The sequence below is a fragment of the Neofelis nebulosa genome, chromosome 7 (genome assembly GCF_028018385.1).
Source record: "Neofelis nebulosa isolate mNeoNeb1 chromosome 7, mNeoNeb1.pri, whole genome shotgun sequence".
In the NCBI taxonomy this organism is placed as follows: Eukaryota; Metazoa; Chordata; class Mammalia; order Carnivora; family Felidae; genus Neofelis; species Neofelis nebulosa.
In genome coordinates this window covers 37,355,355-37,371,513 of record NC_080788.1, presented here as the reverse complement: position 1 = coordinate 37,371,513, position 16,159 = coordinate 37,355,355, and the positions used below count along the sequence as shown (strand labels likewise).

General features: G+C 52.0%; 1 protein-coding gene across 6 annotated transcripts in view; it reads right to left on the bottom strand.

The window, feature by feature from the left end:
- Nucleotides 1–3,344: 3,344 nt before the first annotated feature.
- ANP32A (acidic nuclear phosphoprotein 32 family member A) overlaps nucleotides 3,345–16,159 on the bottom strand; it is a 39,937-nt gene continuing 27,122 nt past the window's right edge. For 5 of the 6 annotated variants that reach the window (XM_058737261.1, XM_058737259.1, XM_058737258.1 and 2 more), the window contains exons 2-7: nucleotides 11,566–11,715; nucleotides 11,234–11,356; nucleotides 8,978–9,176; nucleotides 7,676–7,773; nucleotides 4,842–4,905; nucleotides 3,345–4,581 (exon numbers count right to left, since the gene is read on the bottom strand). In XM_058737261.1, coding sequence (XP_058593244.1) covers nucleotides 4,520–4,581; nucleotides 4,842–4,905; nucleotides 7,676–7,773; nucleotides 8,978–9,176; nucleotides 11,234–11,356; nucleotides 11,566–11,715 — 696 coding nt within the window. In that variant the 3' untranslated portion in view covers nucleotides 3,345–4,519. Of the gene's footprint in view, nucleotides 4,582–4,841; nucleotides 4,906–7,675; nucleotides 7,774–8,977; nucleotides 9,177–11,233; nucleotides 11,357–11,565; nucleotides 11,716–14,081; nucleotides 14,106–16,159 lie in introns of those variants that run through there. The other variant, XM_058737263.1, reaches the window with a different exon arrangement.

Sequence of the window (16,159 nt, the reverse complement as noted above, 5' to 3'; positions counted from 1 at the left end):
AACACACAGATTCCCGGCCTCGATCCAGAGCTACTGAACCAGAATTCCCAGGGGGTGAGGTCTGGACCGCTGACAAGCCCCAGGGATTCTTATCAGGGAAATTTGGGAAACATCAGGTTGATTTCTTTAAGGCATTTATTGTTGTCTGCCACTAAGCGGCTAGTATTTATGGAGCACTTGAATGTGTTCAATCTTGGAAATGGGGGTAATAACGACTACCTGATGGGAAACAAGCAAAATAACGTACGACGTCCAGCAGACAACAAGTTCTAAATATATGTTGCGTGTCTTCACTCCCTCATAGTCGTCTGGACTCTCCCAGGCTGACGCAGAATGATCCAGAGGCTCTGTCCAAGGGACGTGCCTCCACAACTCCCGGGCCTCCGACCTCCCAGCCCCAACCAAACCCCCAACAGGAAGTTGCTCATTTTCCAAATTCCAGGGGCCAAGCCTCATTTAACCAGTTTGGGTTCCAGGCTCTTCCCTGTACCACTCAACATGGTCTAAGTTCAGAATACACTGATTGGCCAGGACTGGGTCATCCCCGGAACCAGAGCGGGTAGCCCTACCTGAACTTCAGGTCCGTATCCACACGAGTCCTGCTGGTGGTCCCTGTAGTGTTGTTGCCAGACCAACTCCACGGATGTCCCCTGCATCAGCTTCTTGAGTCACAGTCGGCCATCAGGTTGGAATCTTTCTCGTCTCTCCCCTGCTGGCGTGCGCATGGCCTGCCTGATTCGGCCTGACCTGCCCTCCTGCGTCCAACCACCTCTCCTCGGCCCTGCTCACTTACCCCTGGGCCCAGCCTGCCACAGGGGCCTGTCTAAGGGCTGGTCCAGGGACTCAGGGCCACCATTGTGCAAAGCTGCTTATTAGGGACCCACTGTGGGAATCCTTCCAACCATGAACAATGAGTTTCTGAACAAGGATAAAAACAGCCTTTGCAAGTCAGCAAACGAGAAAAACGGAATTGCTCACCCCCCCTTCCCTCAGCCGCCTGGCCCTTTTAACACAGTGGATAAGAACAAGTCTTCCAGCGTCAGGACGTAGGCTTGAGGCTTAACCGCCACTTACTAGCCAGGCTAGTTGTCTTCTCTTTGAACTTTGATTTCGTCAGTGAAATCTGTACGAGGATTAAGGGAGGCCATGGATATAAAGCGCATGACACAGAGTAGCTCCTAATCTAGAAGCATCATCATTACGCTCTTTCCAGGCACTGGTTCTGCATCGGGAAACACACACCGATTCCAGGGATGACCAATGTCAGACACTATGGGGAACATTTAAAAACACAGGACACACTCCGAAGCCAATGGAGCACCCGGGTGTGCCGTGGCGCTCGCTCCGTCCTGCCCGCCCAGGGCTTAGTGGTGTTCTTCCTGGAAGGCACTACACTGTGTATCTTCCACTTCTGGAAGCCCACAACAGCTGGGCTCCCCGCAACCACAGTGCAGCTGCGGAGGTCAGAGCAGCAGCCCAGGAAAGGGGGTCCTGCCTTCCACGCCGGGCTCTCCCACCGCCTTGCCTTGGCACATCACTCTTTTTTGGTCCCTGATTTTGGTCTCCTTTTTGGTCAAATGGGACAGTTGAGGACTGGGTGATTTCTAAGGGCCCTTCCCTCTCAAGGGTCCATCCTGTGCATTTGCTGGCACTCAGCGGGGAAACCTCTGTCCCGGGGGCACCGTGACGGGCAAGGAGTAGGTGGCTGCAGGGATTCTGGTGGAAGGTAAGAGGGCTGGCTCTGGAACCACACACCCCTGGTTTATTACTGGCGCTGCTCCTTCCTGCCTGCGTGACCTTGGGCCAGTCACTAAACCGCCTGTACAACAGGGATAACGGCACTTACCTAAGGCAGCTGTGAGGATTCCGTAAGAGGGAGATGACGCACATACAGCGTGGTACCTGGCACACAGCGAGTTCAATGAATAGGCTTTTAGCGCCTCCCCACCCCCACCCGCCCCTTGGGCTGAGCTTCCTCTTCCTCCTTGTCATTCTTGACTAACTTCAGTGAAATGGAAATAGTTCAAACAGACCTGGGTTTCATCCTGGCTCCACCTCTTCTTACCTCCACATCACTTGACCTCAGTTTTCCTCATCTGTAAAATGGGCACAGCAAGACCTTTCCTTAAGGGTGGATGTAAATACTTGGTATGATTGCTACAGATAGTCTGCTCTTCCCTTAATCCCATCAACACTAACCCAGTCATCACTATGCATTTTACCTTACATTTTATAGCATGTATGTCCATTATCTACATGAGTCAGCTAGTCTCTAAAGCCCCCAAGGAGGCAGTCAGGGTCAGAACACCCAGGGCCAGGTCCGAGACGCTCTCAACTTCACCCCCTCCCCATGTTCTTTGGCCGGCTCCGGGAGGCACAGAGCATGCCCACCAGTTGATCTCCACCACCCCGTTGCTTGGCATGGGACCTGGCCTCTGGGAGGTCATCTTCCCCGCCTTCCACCTGGGGCTGGAGGATGTCTTTGCCAAAGAACAGGACAGCAGGTGTCTGGGCACCGCCCAGAGACGGGGTGGGTCGGTCTCTCCCCAAGAAGCACCTCATTCTGCTGGAACCACGCAGAACCAGGCCTTGCTAGAACTCAGGGTTCAAAGACGTAAGGCAGAGAATGAACATAACGTGCATACGCATTAACTACCACAGTATTCTACCATGGCGTAATCCTCCTGGAAAACACAGAACCGTGCACGGGAGCCTTAGAAATGTCCAACTTTTGGTTCAACGACCCTACTTCTAAGGCTCTGTGCGGAGAAATCCACAAAAAGTAGAACAGAACTGCTGCCGGGGGAAGTGAGAAACAACTCAAACCCCTAACCATGTGGTTAGACCGAGAATCAAGCGAGTCAGAATAGTTAATGGACTACTACATAGCCATTTAAGATCCATGCTTTTGAACTCTTCAGAGATAAGAGAAATTACCATAACGATGGTTAAGGAAAGAAGGAACAAATTTGTTTTATCCCTCCCTGGGGGCTTCAGGTGAGTATTCTTTCCAACAAAACCACGAAAGAGAACTCAAAATAAGGTCCCAAAGTTGGCCTCACTTTTGGGTGACTGTTTCGGTGTTCGAGGAACTCTTTTTCTAGCTTTACATCTTTTGGGTTTTTACTCTGAAGACGAAGCTTTTAATGAAGACCGCACACCACTGAGCCTGGCTTTGAGAACCCCAAGCCTCCAAACTTGGCACCAGGTTCCATACTCTGTAAAGAAGCTATTTTAATCAGGTAACCGATGCTAACACTTCCCCGCATCAGCTAGCAGTTTATCTGGAATGCATCTTAGAAAGATCAATGGCCTGCTGGACTCAAAGAAGCCATCCCCAAAAAAATTGTATAAAAAGATTTATTGAAATTTATCAATGACAAACAGACATAAAACTCAAAGTTTGGCTCTTCTGAGGGGGAGGAGAAAAACCGGTGCAGATGTTCTTTTATACAGATGAAACGCGGGCTAGGAAAAAACACGTCACTTCTAAAGCAATCCAGAAGGGGGACACGAAAGCAAACCTGTACACTCACTAGGAATTTGCAGTCATTTCAGATTTCCACTAGGTAAGAAAATACAATTTTGCGTTAGTTTATCCGTGCTCGGGTGTATGAAAAAAAAACCCAGCCGACATGCAGCACTGCCTCCCGTGCCTAGGTTTGTAAAAACGGTCTAAGCACAGAAGGACACGTGGAAGAATTCTCTGGTCATTTTTGTAAAACAAGGCGTTCGAGTATTTTACAGAACAAGATAGGACAGTTTTGTGTTTTCTTAATCTTATTTTAAAGAGGTTGAAGTTTGAGGGTTTGCTTCTTCTCTTTTAATTGTCATGACCGAATCCGTTCTACTCATAACCCATAAGCCTGCTGTTTTCGGCTCTCTGGCTCATAGCTCTGAAGAGTGACGCCACAGTCTTCTTCACAGAGCAAAGCCCACCACCATCTGTGAAGAGGGAAAGGAATGAGAGACGGGGAATGTCCCCCAACCAGTGCCAAAATACGCCTTTAGGTTGCTATTTACAAACCAGGGCGTTGGATGCCTCTAGCAGGCCCAAGAAATGCAGAAATCACGGGAACCAGCACAAGAGGTAAGACGTGGCTGGTGCTCAGCGCCTTCTGGGCTTCGAGAAACCAAACGGAGGCCAGCCACGACCTTCCAACTGACTCCAGAGACTCCGGAAGTACCAGGAGACAGAAGAGCCCTCCAAACCATCCTCTTTGAGAGTAAGAAACAAATGCTCACTTGGTGTGTACCTTAGCTATCGCATTTACAGGGACAAAACCAGACACAAAGAAAAAGTAGGGGAAAAAATAAAGAGTGGCAGTAAAAATAGTATTTTATTCCACCCCCTCCCGCCCTCCCTCCCCCCACAACCCCCAGTACACGTTTCCCCTCTCGTTCCCACAGCAACGTTACAATCAGAAAAAAATAAGTTTCGGGGGGCGGGATTTCGGGGGGGGGTATGGGTAAAAACAGTCAAATCACAATAGGAATTTTTCAAAATAGGTTATTCCACTTAGTCATCGTCTTCTCCCTCATCTTCAGGTTCTCGTTTTCGCTTCTGACCCCTTTCTTCTTCTGGAAGAGGAAGGAAAAGGCGTTTAGGTTAAAACACTGAGCCTGCCTCTCACTCGACCCACCTGCTGGGAAACCAGGGGACCATACGTCTGGGAAGCTGGGCCATCCCTGGCAGATCTGAGCGGGCAGATCTGCAAGCCAGGGAGGCACGGGGGGCCTCGGATGGGTGTGTTCTACCCTCGGGCAGGTCCCCAAGGGCCTGTGCGGTCCGCTGCCGACCGAGGGGGCCAGGTTAGCTGAGAGTAAAAAGGCTGCCATACCACCAACATCTTCTTCGTCTTCCTCGTCGTCTACTTCCCCATCGTTATAACCCTCTTCATCCTCCTAGAAGAGAATACAGACAGCAGGCATTAGTGATGCCCCTGGCCCAGGGACACGCTGAAGAGGCCACTTCCCCAGACAGTGAGATCGAGAAGGTGGGGGCCTCTCAGAGCCTCACAAGAACCTGCCACCTCAGGATGGATCCAAAGCAGACGTTCTCTTGCATCAAGGATCCCTTTGAGAAAATGACAAAGCTCTGAACCCGTTCTCCAGAAGAAATCGCCCACATCACACACAGTATCTGCAAACAATGTTGGGGGGGATGGCAGATTCTAACCCAGTTCAGAATTCTGACCTGGAGTCCCTGTAACTCAAGCAGCTTTCCAATCTGTGCGCTCTCGGGAGAGGAACTTCCCCAAGCCGACTCTGTCATGCACAAGCCAGCCGTGCTTTTATTTGCCCTCAAAGTAGTTTTCGCTTCAAGGGAAGACCCCGGTTTTAGCAAATCCAGGTTCTGTGGGCAAGTTCAACCTCACGCTACCCAGCCTGTCCACCGCCTTGCACACTTGGATCACTCGGAGGGGACGATCAATCCCAGGCCCCTGGAGGACATCATTCCCAGCTCCTTGAGATTCAGCAAGGTGTGTGAATTCATTCTCAGCACAGGAGCCCTGTTTTACGCTGCTTCTGAAGTCCTATGCTAGCTGAATCTCTACATGTTGAACACTGTTCCTAAAGCATCAGGCAACCCATAGTTTAAAAAGAACCTGGTGTGGGGCAGTCAGTTAAGCGTCTGACTCTTTGGTTTCAGCTCGGGTCACGATCTCTCCGTTTGTGAGTTCAAGCCTGACATCAGGGTCTCAGCTAACAGTGCAGAGCCTGTTTGGGATTCTCTCTCCCTCTCTCTCTGCCCCTCCCCTGCTCATGCTCTCTCTCTCTCAAAATAAATAAGTAAACTTAAAAAAATAAATAAAATAAAAAGATCTTGATGAGAACCTTCTTTTTGTCAAGAGACATATCCTTTTATAAGATCACCAAATAGTTTTTCAGTCTGTCTGCTAAGACTTTTTTGGTCTGTGTGTAAGTTCAACTTCACTGGAAGCCAGAACTCTTGCAGATGGTCAATGAGATTACAAAAAAAAAAAAAACAACAACAAAAAAAACCACAACAAAACCCTGCACGTTGGGACTCCTGTGACAGGAAGCGCAAGATGAAAAATCCATTAGCCAACATGACTTACTGCCCTGTCCTGGGGGGGGGCTGTTTTTCTAAGTCTTTATTTTTTAAATATTTGCAATATTCTTGCAGCCTACACCTAGGGAAAAGGGAAACCCAGCAGCAGAACTAGGCGGGAACAAGGCCGATCTTTTTCTATTTGCCTTGCCTTGTGCCTCTCCTAAGTTTAGGGTGGGCAGGAGATCCTGTCCAAATGGGTCTGTGGCAGGATAGAGACAGGAAATCGGAGAAGGTAGGTACCCTGTCCATGTTGTTCTCACTTTCAGCCTCTCCAGGTGTAACTTTTTTTGTTTTTTTTTTAACGTTTATTTTATTTTTGAGACAGAGAGAGACACAGCATGAACGGGGGAGGGGCAGAGAGAGAGGGAGACACAGAATCGGAAGCAAGCTCCAGACTCTGAGCCATCAGCCCAGAGCCCATCGCGGGGCTCGAACTCGCGGACCGCGAGATCGTGACCTGAGCTGAAGTCGGACGCTTAACCGACTGAGCCACCCAGGCGCCCCTTTTTTTGTTTTTTTAATGTTTATTTATTTTTGAGAGAGAGAGAGACAGAGTGCAAAAGCAGGGGAGGGGCAGAGAGAGAGGGAGACACAGAAACCAAAGCAGGCTCCAGGTTCTAAGCTGTCAGCACAGAGCCCGATGCGGGGCTTGAACCCATGAGCTGTGAGATCATGACCTGAGCCGAAGTCAGAGGCTTAACTGACTGAGCCACCCAGGCGCCCTTCCGGGTCTAACTTTTGTAATCAGGAAAAGCTGATTTAGAATTCTGAACAAGTCATGGAAAATGACCATTACAGAGAGACTCCGAACATCCAAACACAAAACCTAGCACAAGACCTTGGAGAAGGGTGTAAAAGCCTAAAATAGTTAAGTGGTATTACCTACAAATTTTTATACTCTCTTAAGAATTCACTGAATTGATCCTTCTTTACAACTCAGATGTAAAACAATACCTATCTTACAGATGAAGAAATAGGCTCAGAAAGGTTAAGGAACTTGTCCAGGGACACACAGCCAGCAAATGTTAGAGCCGGGATCCGCCCTCCTCAGACTGTGCTATTAGTAACCCTCACAGACACGCACAAACCTTGTTAAGACGCTGGGAGCACGCCAACGTATTAGGATCACAGCATTATTTCCACGTGTGCTAGGGACCCTTGTCACTCTGAATGGCACCAAGCAGGGTCTTCTCCTATCACCCATGAGTTCAAAGCAGTCTTTGATTTTCTCTAACACACTCTAAGTGCTCAGTAAATATCTGAATTAACGTATGCAAAAAGGCAGAAAATAAGGATGTGGATTCCCTAAGAAGTAATTTTTGCATATAAACCAGGGCTAGGTTTATTCCACCAGCACATGGCTCCCCTCCTGACCTGCCTCCAGAATCTTCTCCCTCTTCCTCTCCCGGGGCTGGCTGCAAGCCTGGACTCCCCCATAGCAGCCCCATAAAAGGCCCCGACACGGTCTCGTTTCCCCAACCAGGGTTTCCTGGCTGCCAAAGGCCAATCACCGAGGCCTTTAAGTTGTACGGAGTCATAGGCAGCAAGTAAGGGGGACTCTGGGAGCTGGTGCCCCTGCCCGGTTCAGCCTCTTACCTCTTCTTCTCCACTCACGTCCTCCTCTTCTCCTTCCTCCTCCTCCTCTTCATCCTCCTCGTCTTCCACTACCTGAGCATCTTCATCATACTCTTCCTCTGTGCAGCAGAAATGGGGACAAGGGAACTGGTGGTGAGCCCGCCTCCCTCACAGCACGAGCCCAGGCTGTGCACGGGTGTTCCATACAGGTAGTCTCCCGTGGGGCCCAGGACCCTCCCACGCCCACTCAGGCCCAAAGCCTGGAAGGCCCAGTGTGACTGAACACACCCTAGAGTCATCCAAAAGCTAAACCCTCCTCCCAAGTTGTACAAAAACGAGAAGGTCCTGGGTGGAGGCTTAGCCCACAGAGAACTCGCTGGATCAGAGGAACAAGTTACAGGGTCTAGGAAGGCAGAGAAGTCAATTCATTTGCCAAGAGCATCTAGCCAAATTCCTTGCTTTAAAGGTGAACATCCGAGTCCCTGAGGGGGGATGTGACTTGTTCAAGGTCATTCGTCAGAGTTAGCCACGGAGGTGGGCCTAGAAACCTGGCCTCAGGACTCCTGTCCTGGGCCCTTCCTGTCATACCACAAGATGGAATAAACTAAGGCAAATGGGTGTCTTGAGTATCTGGCCTAACAAGGAAACTCAAAAATGCTATGCCTGAATTAATGGGCCAAATGTCTCCACTCTCTATGTTACTGTGGCCATGAAGAACCCGCTGGGAAACTACACTACGCTGGCACAGGGGGGAAGGAGACAGGACGCGCTCCTTTCTTTTCTTCCTTCCTTCCTCCCTGCAGGTCCTGCCGCTCACTGCTCAACCTCACCCTCCCCGTACCACCAGGGGGCCCAGCATGCCACGCGAAGCAGCCTCTTGTACTTCCGGGGTCCCTGGGGGCCCCTGGGGGCCCCTGGGGCTCCAGCATCCACACCCTGCAGGTCCCGCCTGTGGTCCTGTGGGCTGCAGCCACCAGGGGGCCCCACAACCTCTCCAGCTCATGACCTCATCTCCACTGCTGGACACCCAGGTGAATGGGACCCTCAGGCCACACCCCACCTTCCTCTGTGCGCTCACCAGCCCTGGGCTGGGGAGTCCACAGTCACACTACAGAGAGACACTGTAGGATCTCATTCCGGGGGTGGGGACTTCGGGAAAGAGGAAAAACCGGAAGGGAAGGTTTAGTTAGATTTCTTAGAGAGTTACTGCACTATCAGGCAGTGTCACGACGCCTCTCTGGGGTTCGAGCCCCAGTGAGAAAGGTGAGGGATGGTGGCAGCAAAGCAGCCCCACTCTCCCCACCCCCCCCCCCCGACACCCACCATCCTCGTCCTCCTCATCGTCGTCCAGCCCCTCCACATAGCCCTCGGCGTCTGAGTCGGGGGCCTCCTTGTCATCCCGGTCGTAGCCGTCGAGATACGTGAGCTGTGGGAGGAGCTTGAACACGTTTTCTCGGTAGTCGTTCAGGTTGGTCACCTCACAATTGAAAAGGTCTAAGCTCTTGAGGTTTTCTAACTTTTTCTGCAAGCAGAAACATGAAGTCGACAGTGAATGATCTGTGGGAGGGCGGGAGGGCAGGGGGGAAGCAGGAGGGCGGACTGAGTCAGGTGGAGGAAACAGCTTTGCTCTGCCCAGCCCCGTCACCCTGGTTGGTGGGCCTCAGTTCCTTCACCCATGGGAGAGTGGTTCCTTCACCTTCACATGGGAGGGTGGACTTTAGGGCCTTTGAAACTCCATCCAAGGCTAACGCATTTAGTCTGCAAATACAGCTTTGGCCGTGTCAGTGACCGGCTTCAAATTAACCTGGGGCTCCCTGGGGCTCCAGCCAAGAGTTTTGCGGCTGCCCCTGTGACGAAGGAGCCAGAGGGGAACGAAAAAGGCGCCACGAACAAAGAGACTCCTGATGTGTCTATTACTAATGATGGTGTGGATGACGGCCATTCACATAGCACACTAGGTATTAACTCAGTTTATCCTCACAGCCCCGATAAGGTAGAAGTGATTACTAATGTTCAGTTGCTCTCAAGATCTCAGGAGCGAGAAGTCATTCTCAGCAGGTCAAGGGCAGGGAAGGAGTCTGGGCTGTGGTCCGGGTGGGCGAGCCCAACACCCTCTCCCAGCCTGAGGAGGTGAGCGTAAGGCATCAATCACATTGATACCCAGGGAAGGAGAAGCTCCAAAAACATGTGTGGTCTGTGCAGGGAGAATAGGGTGTGTCTGTCTGTCTGTCTGGGTCAGACCTTTCATCGTAAGCCGAATCACAATGTTTTATATACACATACGCTTGGTCTCTACACCTGCCTCCCAAAATACACATATACAGAACTTCAAAGATCTTCCTAGGAAATCACAAAATCAAGGCTTCCAGGTAGATCCAAATAGTTTTGCTTTGCGCTAGGAGGTTGGTGGAAGACCTAAAAAGAAGTTCTGTGGGACGCATATACTCATAGTTGACTCCACGCCACAACGGGCGAAGTCGGAGCTTGGGAAAGATGTGCCGGCTTCTAGCTCTGCCGTTCTGGCCCATCAACCTGCCCCTCGAGCGTCCACAGAGGGCAGGGAGTGCCTTTTGGACAAGAACCCTACAAACCCCCCTACAAACCCGAACTGAGGGATGCCCCAACTTCTACTCTGTAAACCTAGAAAGTGTGGCAAACTTGGCAAAATACCCTCATGACCTTTCCCTGACTCTAAGGTGGATGGCTTGCGAGAGGGTTCTTACATGTATGTTCGCAGTAAGAATGCCTATTTAACGTGGTAGTATTTCCGTATGTCAAGAAAGCTATTAGTCAAGGACAGCTGAAATCAAGGGAACACAATCACTCAGATCCAAGTAATGGAGAAATTGTTATTGTGACCATGCCTTGTCCCTTTCTGGTGAGTAAACCATGAAGTTTGGGGTGTGTTCAGCTCTATGGAAATGAACAGGAGCCAGAAACACGGCCCACGTCTCTGAGGCCCTGGTCACTATCACACCAAGGACTAGAGACCATGGCTCAGTCGCTCTCTGCCCCTCAGAGCAAGGCCTGCATTGAGGCTCTTGCCCCATGCCATTCTGTGCCATCCAGGGGGCCATCCAACCATTTGGGGGTACCAGCCTCAGGCCAGCAATCCAAGGAGAAAACAGGTGGCCACTCCCAGGGGCAGCTTAATTCTTGGGTGGCTCCTCCCTCCCCAATGAGGGACTATGAACCAAGCTCAGGTTCCCAAAGCTGAGCAGAAACTGTAAGAAAAAAAGCACTGGACCAGAAGTTGAGGCCAGGGTCCTACCCCACCCGGCCCCCTGACTACCCACTCTGGCAGTGTGAACTTGCTCAAGCCATTTAACTTCGCTAGGCTTCAGCTTCTCTGCGGACAAGGCAGAAATAGTAGCTCCAAGTTGATCTCATAGCACACGAGAGTCAAATAAAGTAAAAGAAGTGAGAAAAAAAAAAGAAAGGAAAGGAAAAGGAAAAGGAAAAGGAAAAGGAAAAGAAAAAACAAGCCCCAAACATTCTACAAACGCAAAAGTAGTATTCCCTGATATCACCTCCTCCCCCCTCCCACCCCGAGGAGAGGGAAGGACCAGAATGACTCACCAGTGGCTCTATTGTGCTGAGGTCTTTAATTTTGTTGCCACTTAAATTTAGATGCGTGAGGTTCGGACACTTTTCTGCCAATACTTCCAGGCCCCCTGAGATTCTGTTATCGCTTAGTTCAAGCTAAACAGGGCAGGGAGGGGAAAAGCAGAAAGAGCTCTTAACATGAAGGTGGAGGGCCCAGGGTGCCCAGCCCTCAAAGTCATCTGAGGGCCTCGACCACGGGCGTGTTGGCGCACGCGGCCGCCTTACCTTCGCTCGCGCCCCCTCAACACCAAGCAACGAGCGACCCTCTCCCCTCCTCCCAGCGCACACTCCTAGACTCTATTTACCTTCTTAAGTTTGTTTAACTTTGGTAAGTTTGCGACTGAGGTGAGGCCTACGTTGATTGTACTTAAGAACTCCAGTTCTTCAAATTCATCTGTGAGGCCCTCGATTTTGCCTTCGATTGACCGGCAGTTGTCCAGGACGAGCTCTTTCACCTGCAAAGGGAAGGCCAGCGGGCGGTCAGACCCAAAGAGCAGTCAGTCCGTCCTACACTGCAGGCTGCACCTCCTCTGTCTCTTCAGGGGCATCGTGCGGTCAGCACCCACCCGGGTCCTCCTGCCGTCTGCGGTCCTGAGGGGAAGGACGGAGGGGGTGGGCACACGCCCCGGGCATGGTGGTCTCGTTCCAACGCCACGGCCACACTTCTCCAAAACTCCCCTTAAACATAAGCCGCTACAGTCCCCAGCTTCCCACCAGCGCCAGCCACACCGTCAGATCCCCACCGCCCTCCTCCCAGGCCCTGTGGCCTCAGCCTGACCACCTCCCACGGCCAGCTACTTCCCCTCCTTCTGCCTCCGTGTGCCTGTGACCCTCGGCGTGCGGACGGGGCCCAAGACACACACGTACGCCACCCTCACCAGCTCACCGGCCAGAACCTGCCCACTCGTCACCACAGTCACCCGCTTGGCCTGGCCCCTGGTAGGGGCTGCAGACTAGGGAGCCCCTCACTCTCCGTTCTCTAGACCAGCCCCATGCAACAGAACCTCCTGCAACGATGGATGCCTCCTGCTCTGGCCAAGAGAGGAGGCGCTAGCCGAGGGTGGCCACTGAGCACCTGTGACCCAGCTGGTGAGACTGAGGAACTGAGTTTTCACTTTCATTTTCCTTAATTTAAATGTAAAAAGATACTTAGAATTACCATACGGGATAGTGCATCTCTAGACCCTGCTCTTCCGGGTCCTGAGCATAGATGTGAAAGGAAAAGAATGGAAATCCGCAACCCTAGGACGGCCCCGTAATGCATGCTGAGGTCGTCGAAGTACAAAAAGTCAGTCTTTGGAAGCACCTCTGTGACCCTCTCTGGCCCTTCTTTAAAACTCCCTGGAGGCAATTTTGCCGCTGGAGTTCTTAGATTCTCTTCTTTTCTCTTCTTACTCCAATCTGGGTCCAAATCCTTTATTTCTGATGATGTAGAAAGACGAGTTTGACTCAGGTCATGATCTCATGGTTTGTGAGTTTGAGCCCCACCTCAGGCTCTCTGCTGTCAGTGTGGAGCCTGCTTGGGATTCTCTCTCTCTTCCTCTCTCTCTGCCCCTTCCCCGCGCTCTCTCTCTCTCTCTCTCTCAAAATAAATAAGTGAACTTTCAAAACACCCCCCACCCCCCCCCAAAAAAAACTGAATTCCTTTATTTAAAAAAAAAAAAAAAAAAAAAGACTCCTGAAAAGCAACTTCTCATTAGGTGGTTAAAAGGTAGATTTGGCTGAAGGGAAGATTCCAGGCTCCAGTACAGATGGTGGGGAGACAAGCTGAGGAACACATCAAGTCCCAGGCCTCGACGTCTCTGGGGAGTCAGCAAGGGAAGCCAGGGTGCCCAGCCCTCCAGGAGGATGCCCCGGTGACCCACGCCTGCCCTAGCAGTCTGGCTGCTCCTTGGCCACCCAGGGCTGGCAGGCACCTTAAAGGTAACTCTTCCTGGCCGCATCTGGTGCTGGACACAACATCCCCACCTGTCTGCTCCCCACAGCCTCAAGGAAACACACATCACCATGTCGGGATCTGCTGTCCCCCTAGGACTTCCCCCTACAGGTTCTGATTGGTCACGGATGGTTCAGACAGTACGATCTAGTTCTTCCAAATGGCAGTCCCACACTGTCCAAAGGGTCATGCCAGCCCCTCAGAGTCTTTTCTTCTCCTGGACAAGCAGATGGCCTTCTGTTCTAACCAGCCCCTGTCCAGCGCTCCTCCAGCCCGCTGAGCAGGCCAATTTGCTTAGACCTTCCTGACGGGCCCAGGATGACCGGCTTGCCACAGTCCTCCAATCCTCCCTCCTGCTCAGGCATCTCGAGGCCAAGCAGAAACCTGGGGGGACAGAATCTACAGTGGGCCTGCTGGGCCCCTTCTCAGCCCACCCTTGTCAGCGGGCAGACCAGGGGCGCTCGGGGCACATCTGGACTGCAGAGCCCCCCCAGTTACCCTGCTTTCTTCTTCCCTGGCAGACAGAGGTGGTGTGCCTAGCCCAGCGACAGTGGCAATCTGCCAGGAAGGGCAAAGCCAGGCACAGGAGCTCCTTTCCAGAGCTGACCCGTTCTGGGCCTAGGCAATGGCCGCCAAGTCCTGCCTTTCCCCTCGGATCTGGGACGGGAGAAGTTAAATCCTTTTCCACTCCCTCAGTCCCCAGGAGAGGCCAGATGTCCAGGTCAAGCCACCTTCTCAAGGTCACTGGCAAGAGTGCCTGGGAATAAATCCTGAGAGGCCTTCTGCCCTAGGGCAGGAAATCAGCGCAGAGCCAGGAAGCCAGGCCTTAGGGGAGCAGGGCAAATGGAGGGAGGTTCACAGTGCTGGGGAAGGGGGTAGGCCCACCTCCTTCATCTGCACCAAACTCTGGAGCCACAAGGCCTGCGGTCTTCGGAAGTCGCTGCAGTTTCTTGCAGCTCCACCAGAGAAAGACAAATACGAGCAGGGATTCCAGTCCACCCTCAAAGATTTCAGACATGTGGTTTTTCCAGACGGGTCAAGGGCTTCTCCTCTTAACGACCATTTGCCAAGGAAAAGAAAGCCTTAGAGATGGGGGTGGTGGGGCTGGGAGTCAGGGGAATTCCTCCCGGAAGTCAGCCTCTTTTCCAGAGAGCCACGGCGCTGCCTGGGAATTCTACGGACAGGCACGGGGTCCCAGTCCCGGCACCCCACACAACCGCCAACTGGGGGCCATTCCTCCCGGGGGAAGATATGCAAGCGGCTGCCACTAATGTTTTTATTAATAGGAACCATCGGATCTTTCCAGAGCCTGCACAGGCCCCCTTGAAGTGCTTTGCTGGCACCAGCTGGTTCACTGGTGGGAATGGGATTTTCCCATTCCACAGCCACATCAGAACCACCTATCCTAATGGCCCCTGGAATGGACATAAGACCCCATGCAGTGAACCAAGGTGGTCAGTGTTGGCTCCTGACTGGCCCTCAGATGTTCCCAAACGTGAGGCGCGCTCTCCCAGACTCCCCCAACTCAACCCTATAAGCGCCCCTGAAGCCCCTTCCAACAGGTCCACCAGCAGGGTGGGGACCGCTCCTGGCAGTCCCCGCCCTGGTTACACTTCCTCCGTAACCAAAACAAAATCCCAGCCAGCCCTCCTTCAGATGACACTGCAATTAGGGAGCAAGGATGTGGAGAGGGGCTGGGGGACCTGGCACCCTGCTCTTGCCAAGCGGGAAGAGGCTGCTTCCAGCCGCTTGGGCAAGTCTATGCCCTCTGGAGTGCCAGCGGTGGCCAGTTATAGGTCAGGTCTGCGGGGCCTCTGGGACCACCACTGGTTTCTGCATTTCCTTCCTGGCAAGAGTTTCGGCAGTGTTTGGGGTGAGATCAAAGATGTGAGAGAGGGGCAAGGTTCAGACACTGCGGCTGCTGATATCACCAAAAAGCCCCAAAACCACGAGGGGGAAACCCACTGCTGCTTTGGAGAGTGACTGTCACTTTGGGGATGGCAGGTAAGCCGCCTGTGAAGTGCCTGAAAGTGACCAAACAGGAAAAATCAAAAACACCGGCCCAAGAGGTGATCTGGAGTCATTCCATGCACGTCCCCCGGGTCCCCCTGGGTCCCCAGAGGGTGGCCCTTTCCTAGAGTTCCAGGACAGACTCCCACGTTTGCAAACCTCCAACCAGCCCCAGCGCTCCTCAAATCCACTCTTGAGCTCCTGATCCAATTCCAACCCACTTCCTCCCGTCTCTGTGCGGTGGCCGCCACTCCAAGCCCTTCCAGGCAGAGAACATATCCCTGTTACATCCAGGGTGTGTTCTCCTTAAAAAGAAAAAAAAAAAAAAAAAAAAATTAAGGTCCACTTCCCCCTGCCAAATCCTGGGTGTGAGCTAAGTGCAAAGTTAAAATTAAACTGGAAATTTGTACTTTGGGTTGAGACTCTCTCCCAAGCTTCACTGGCCCTTTAAAAATATCTGAATGTGGTTGCTCTCTAGCCCAACAACTGGCTTACTCTGCTGGTAGCAGAAGCTTTTCAAACACCCATGGACAAAACTACACAGGAATCTAGGCTTCACTCCTCAGGTGTCAACACCCAAGAGGAGTCTGCATGTTCACACTCAGCCCTCGTGAGAGGTCAGTGGGGAGGCCACTGAAGCTTCCCAAGAAATCAGACTGTCCGGCTCCAGCATTTCCTGAAAAACTTGTCCCCAAAGCAAGGACACAGCAATCATTTCTCACCAATGGGAGCTGAAACGTCCGTGCTAAACACAAACACATTATTACTCTAAGGAACAACCCGTTGCTTGTTTCAAAACTGTGAAATCTTGTCTTCACAGCTCTCTCAAATGTGACCATTTCCTCTCTATTCTCTACACCGCAGTCCTGATCACAGTCATCGAAGTCACTCTAAGTCCGATTCTGCCTCCCAAGGGGGTCTCTGTGACAGCGGGGGACACTGGACTACACGAA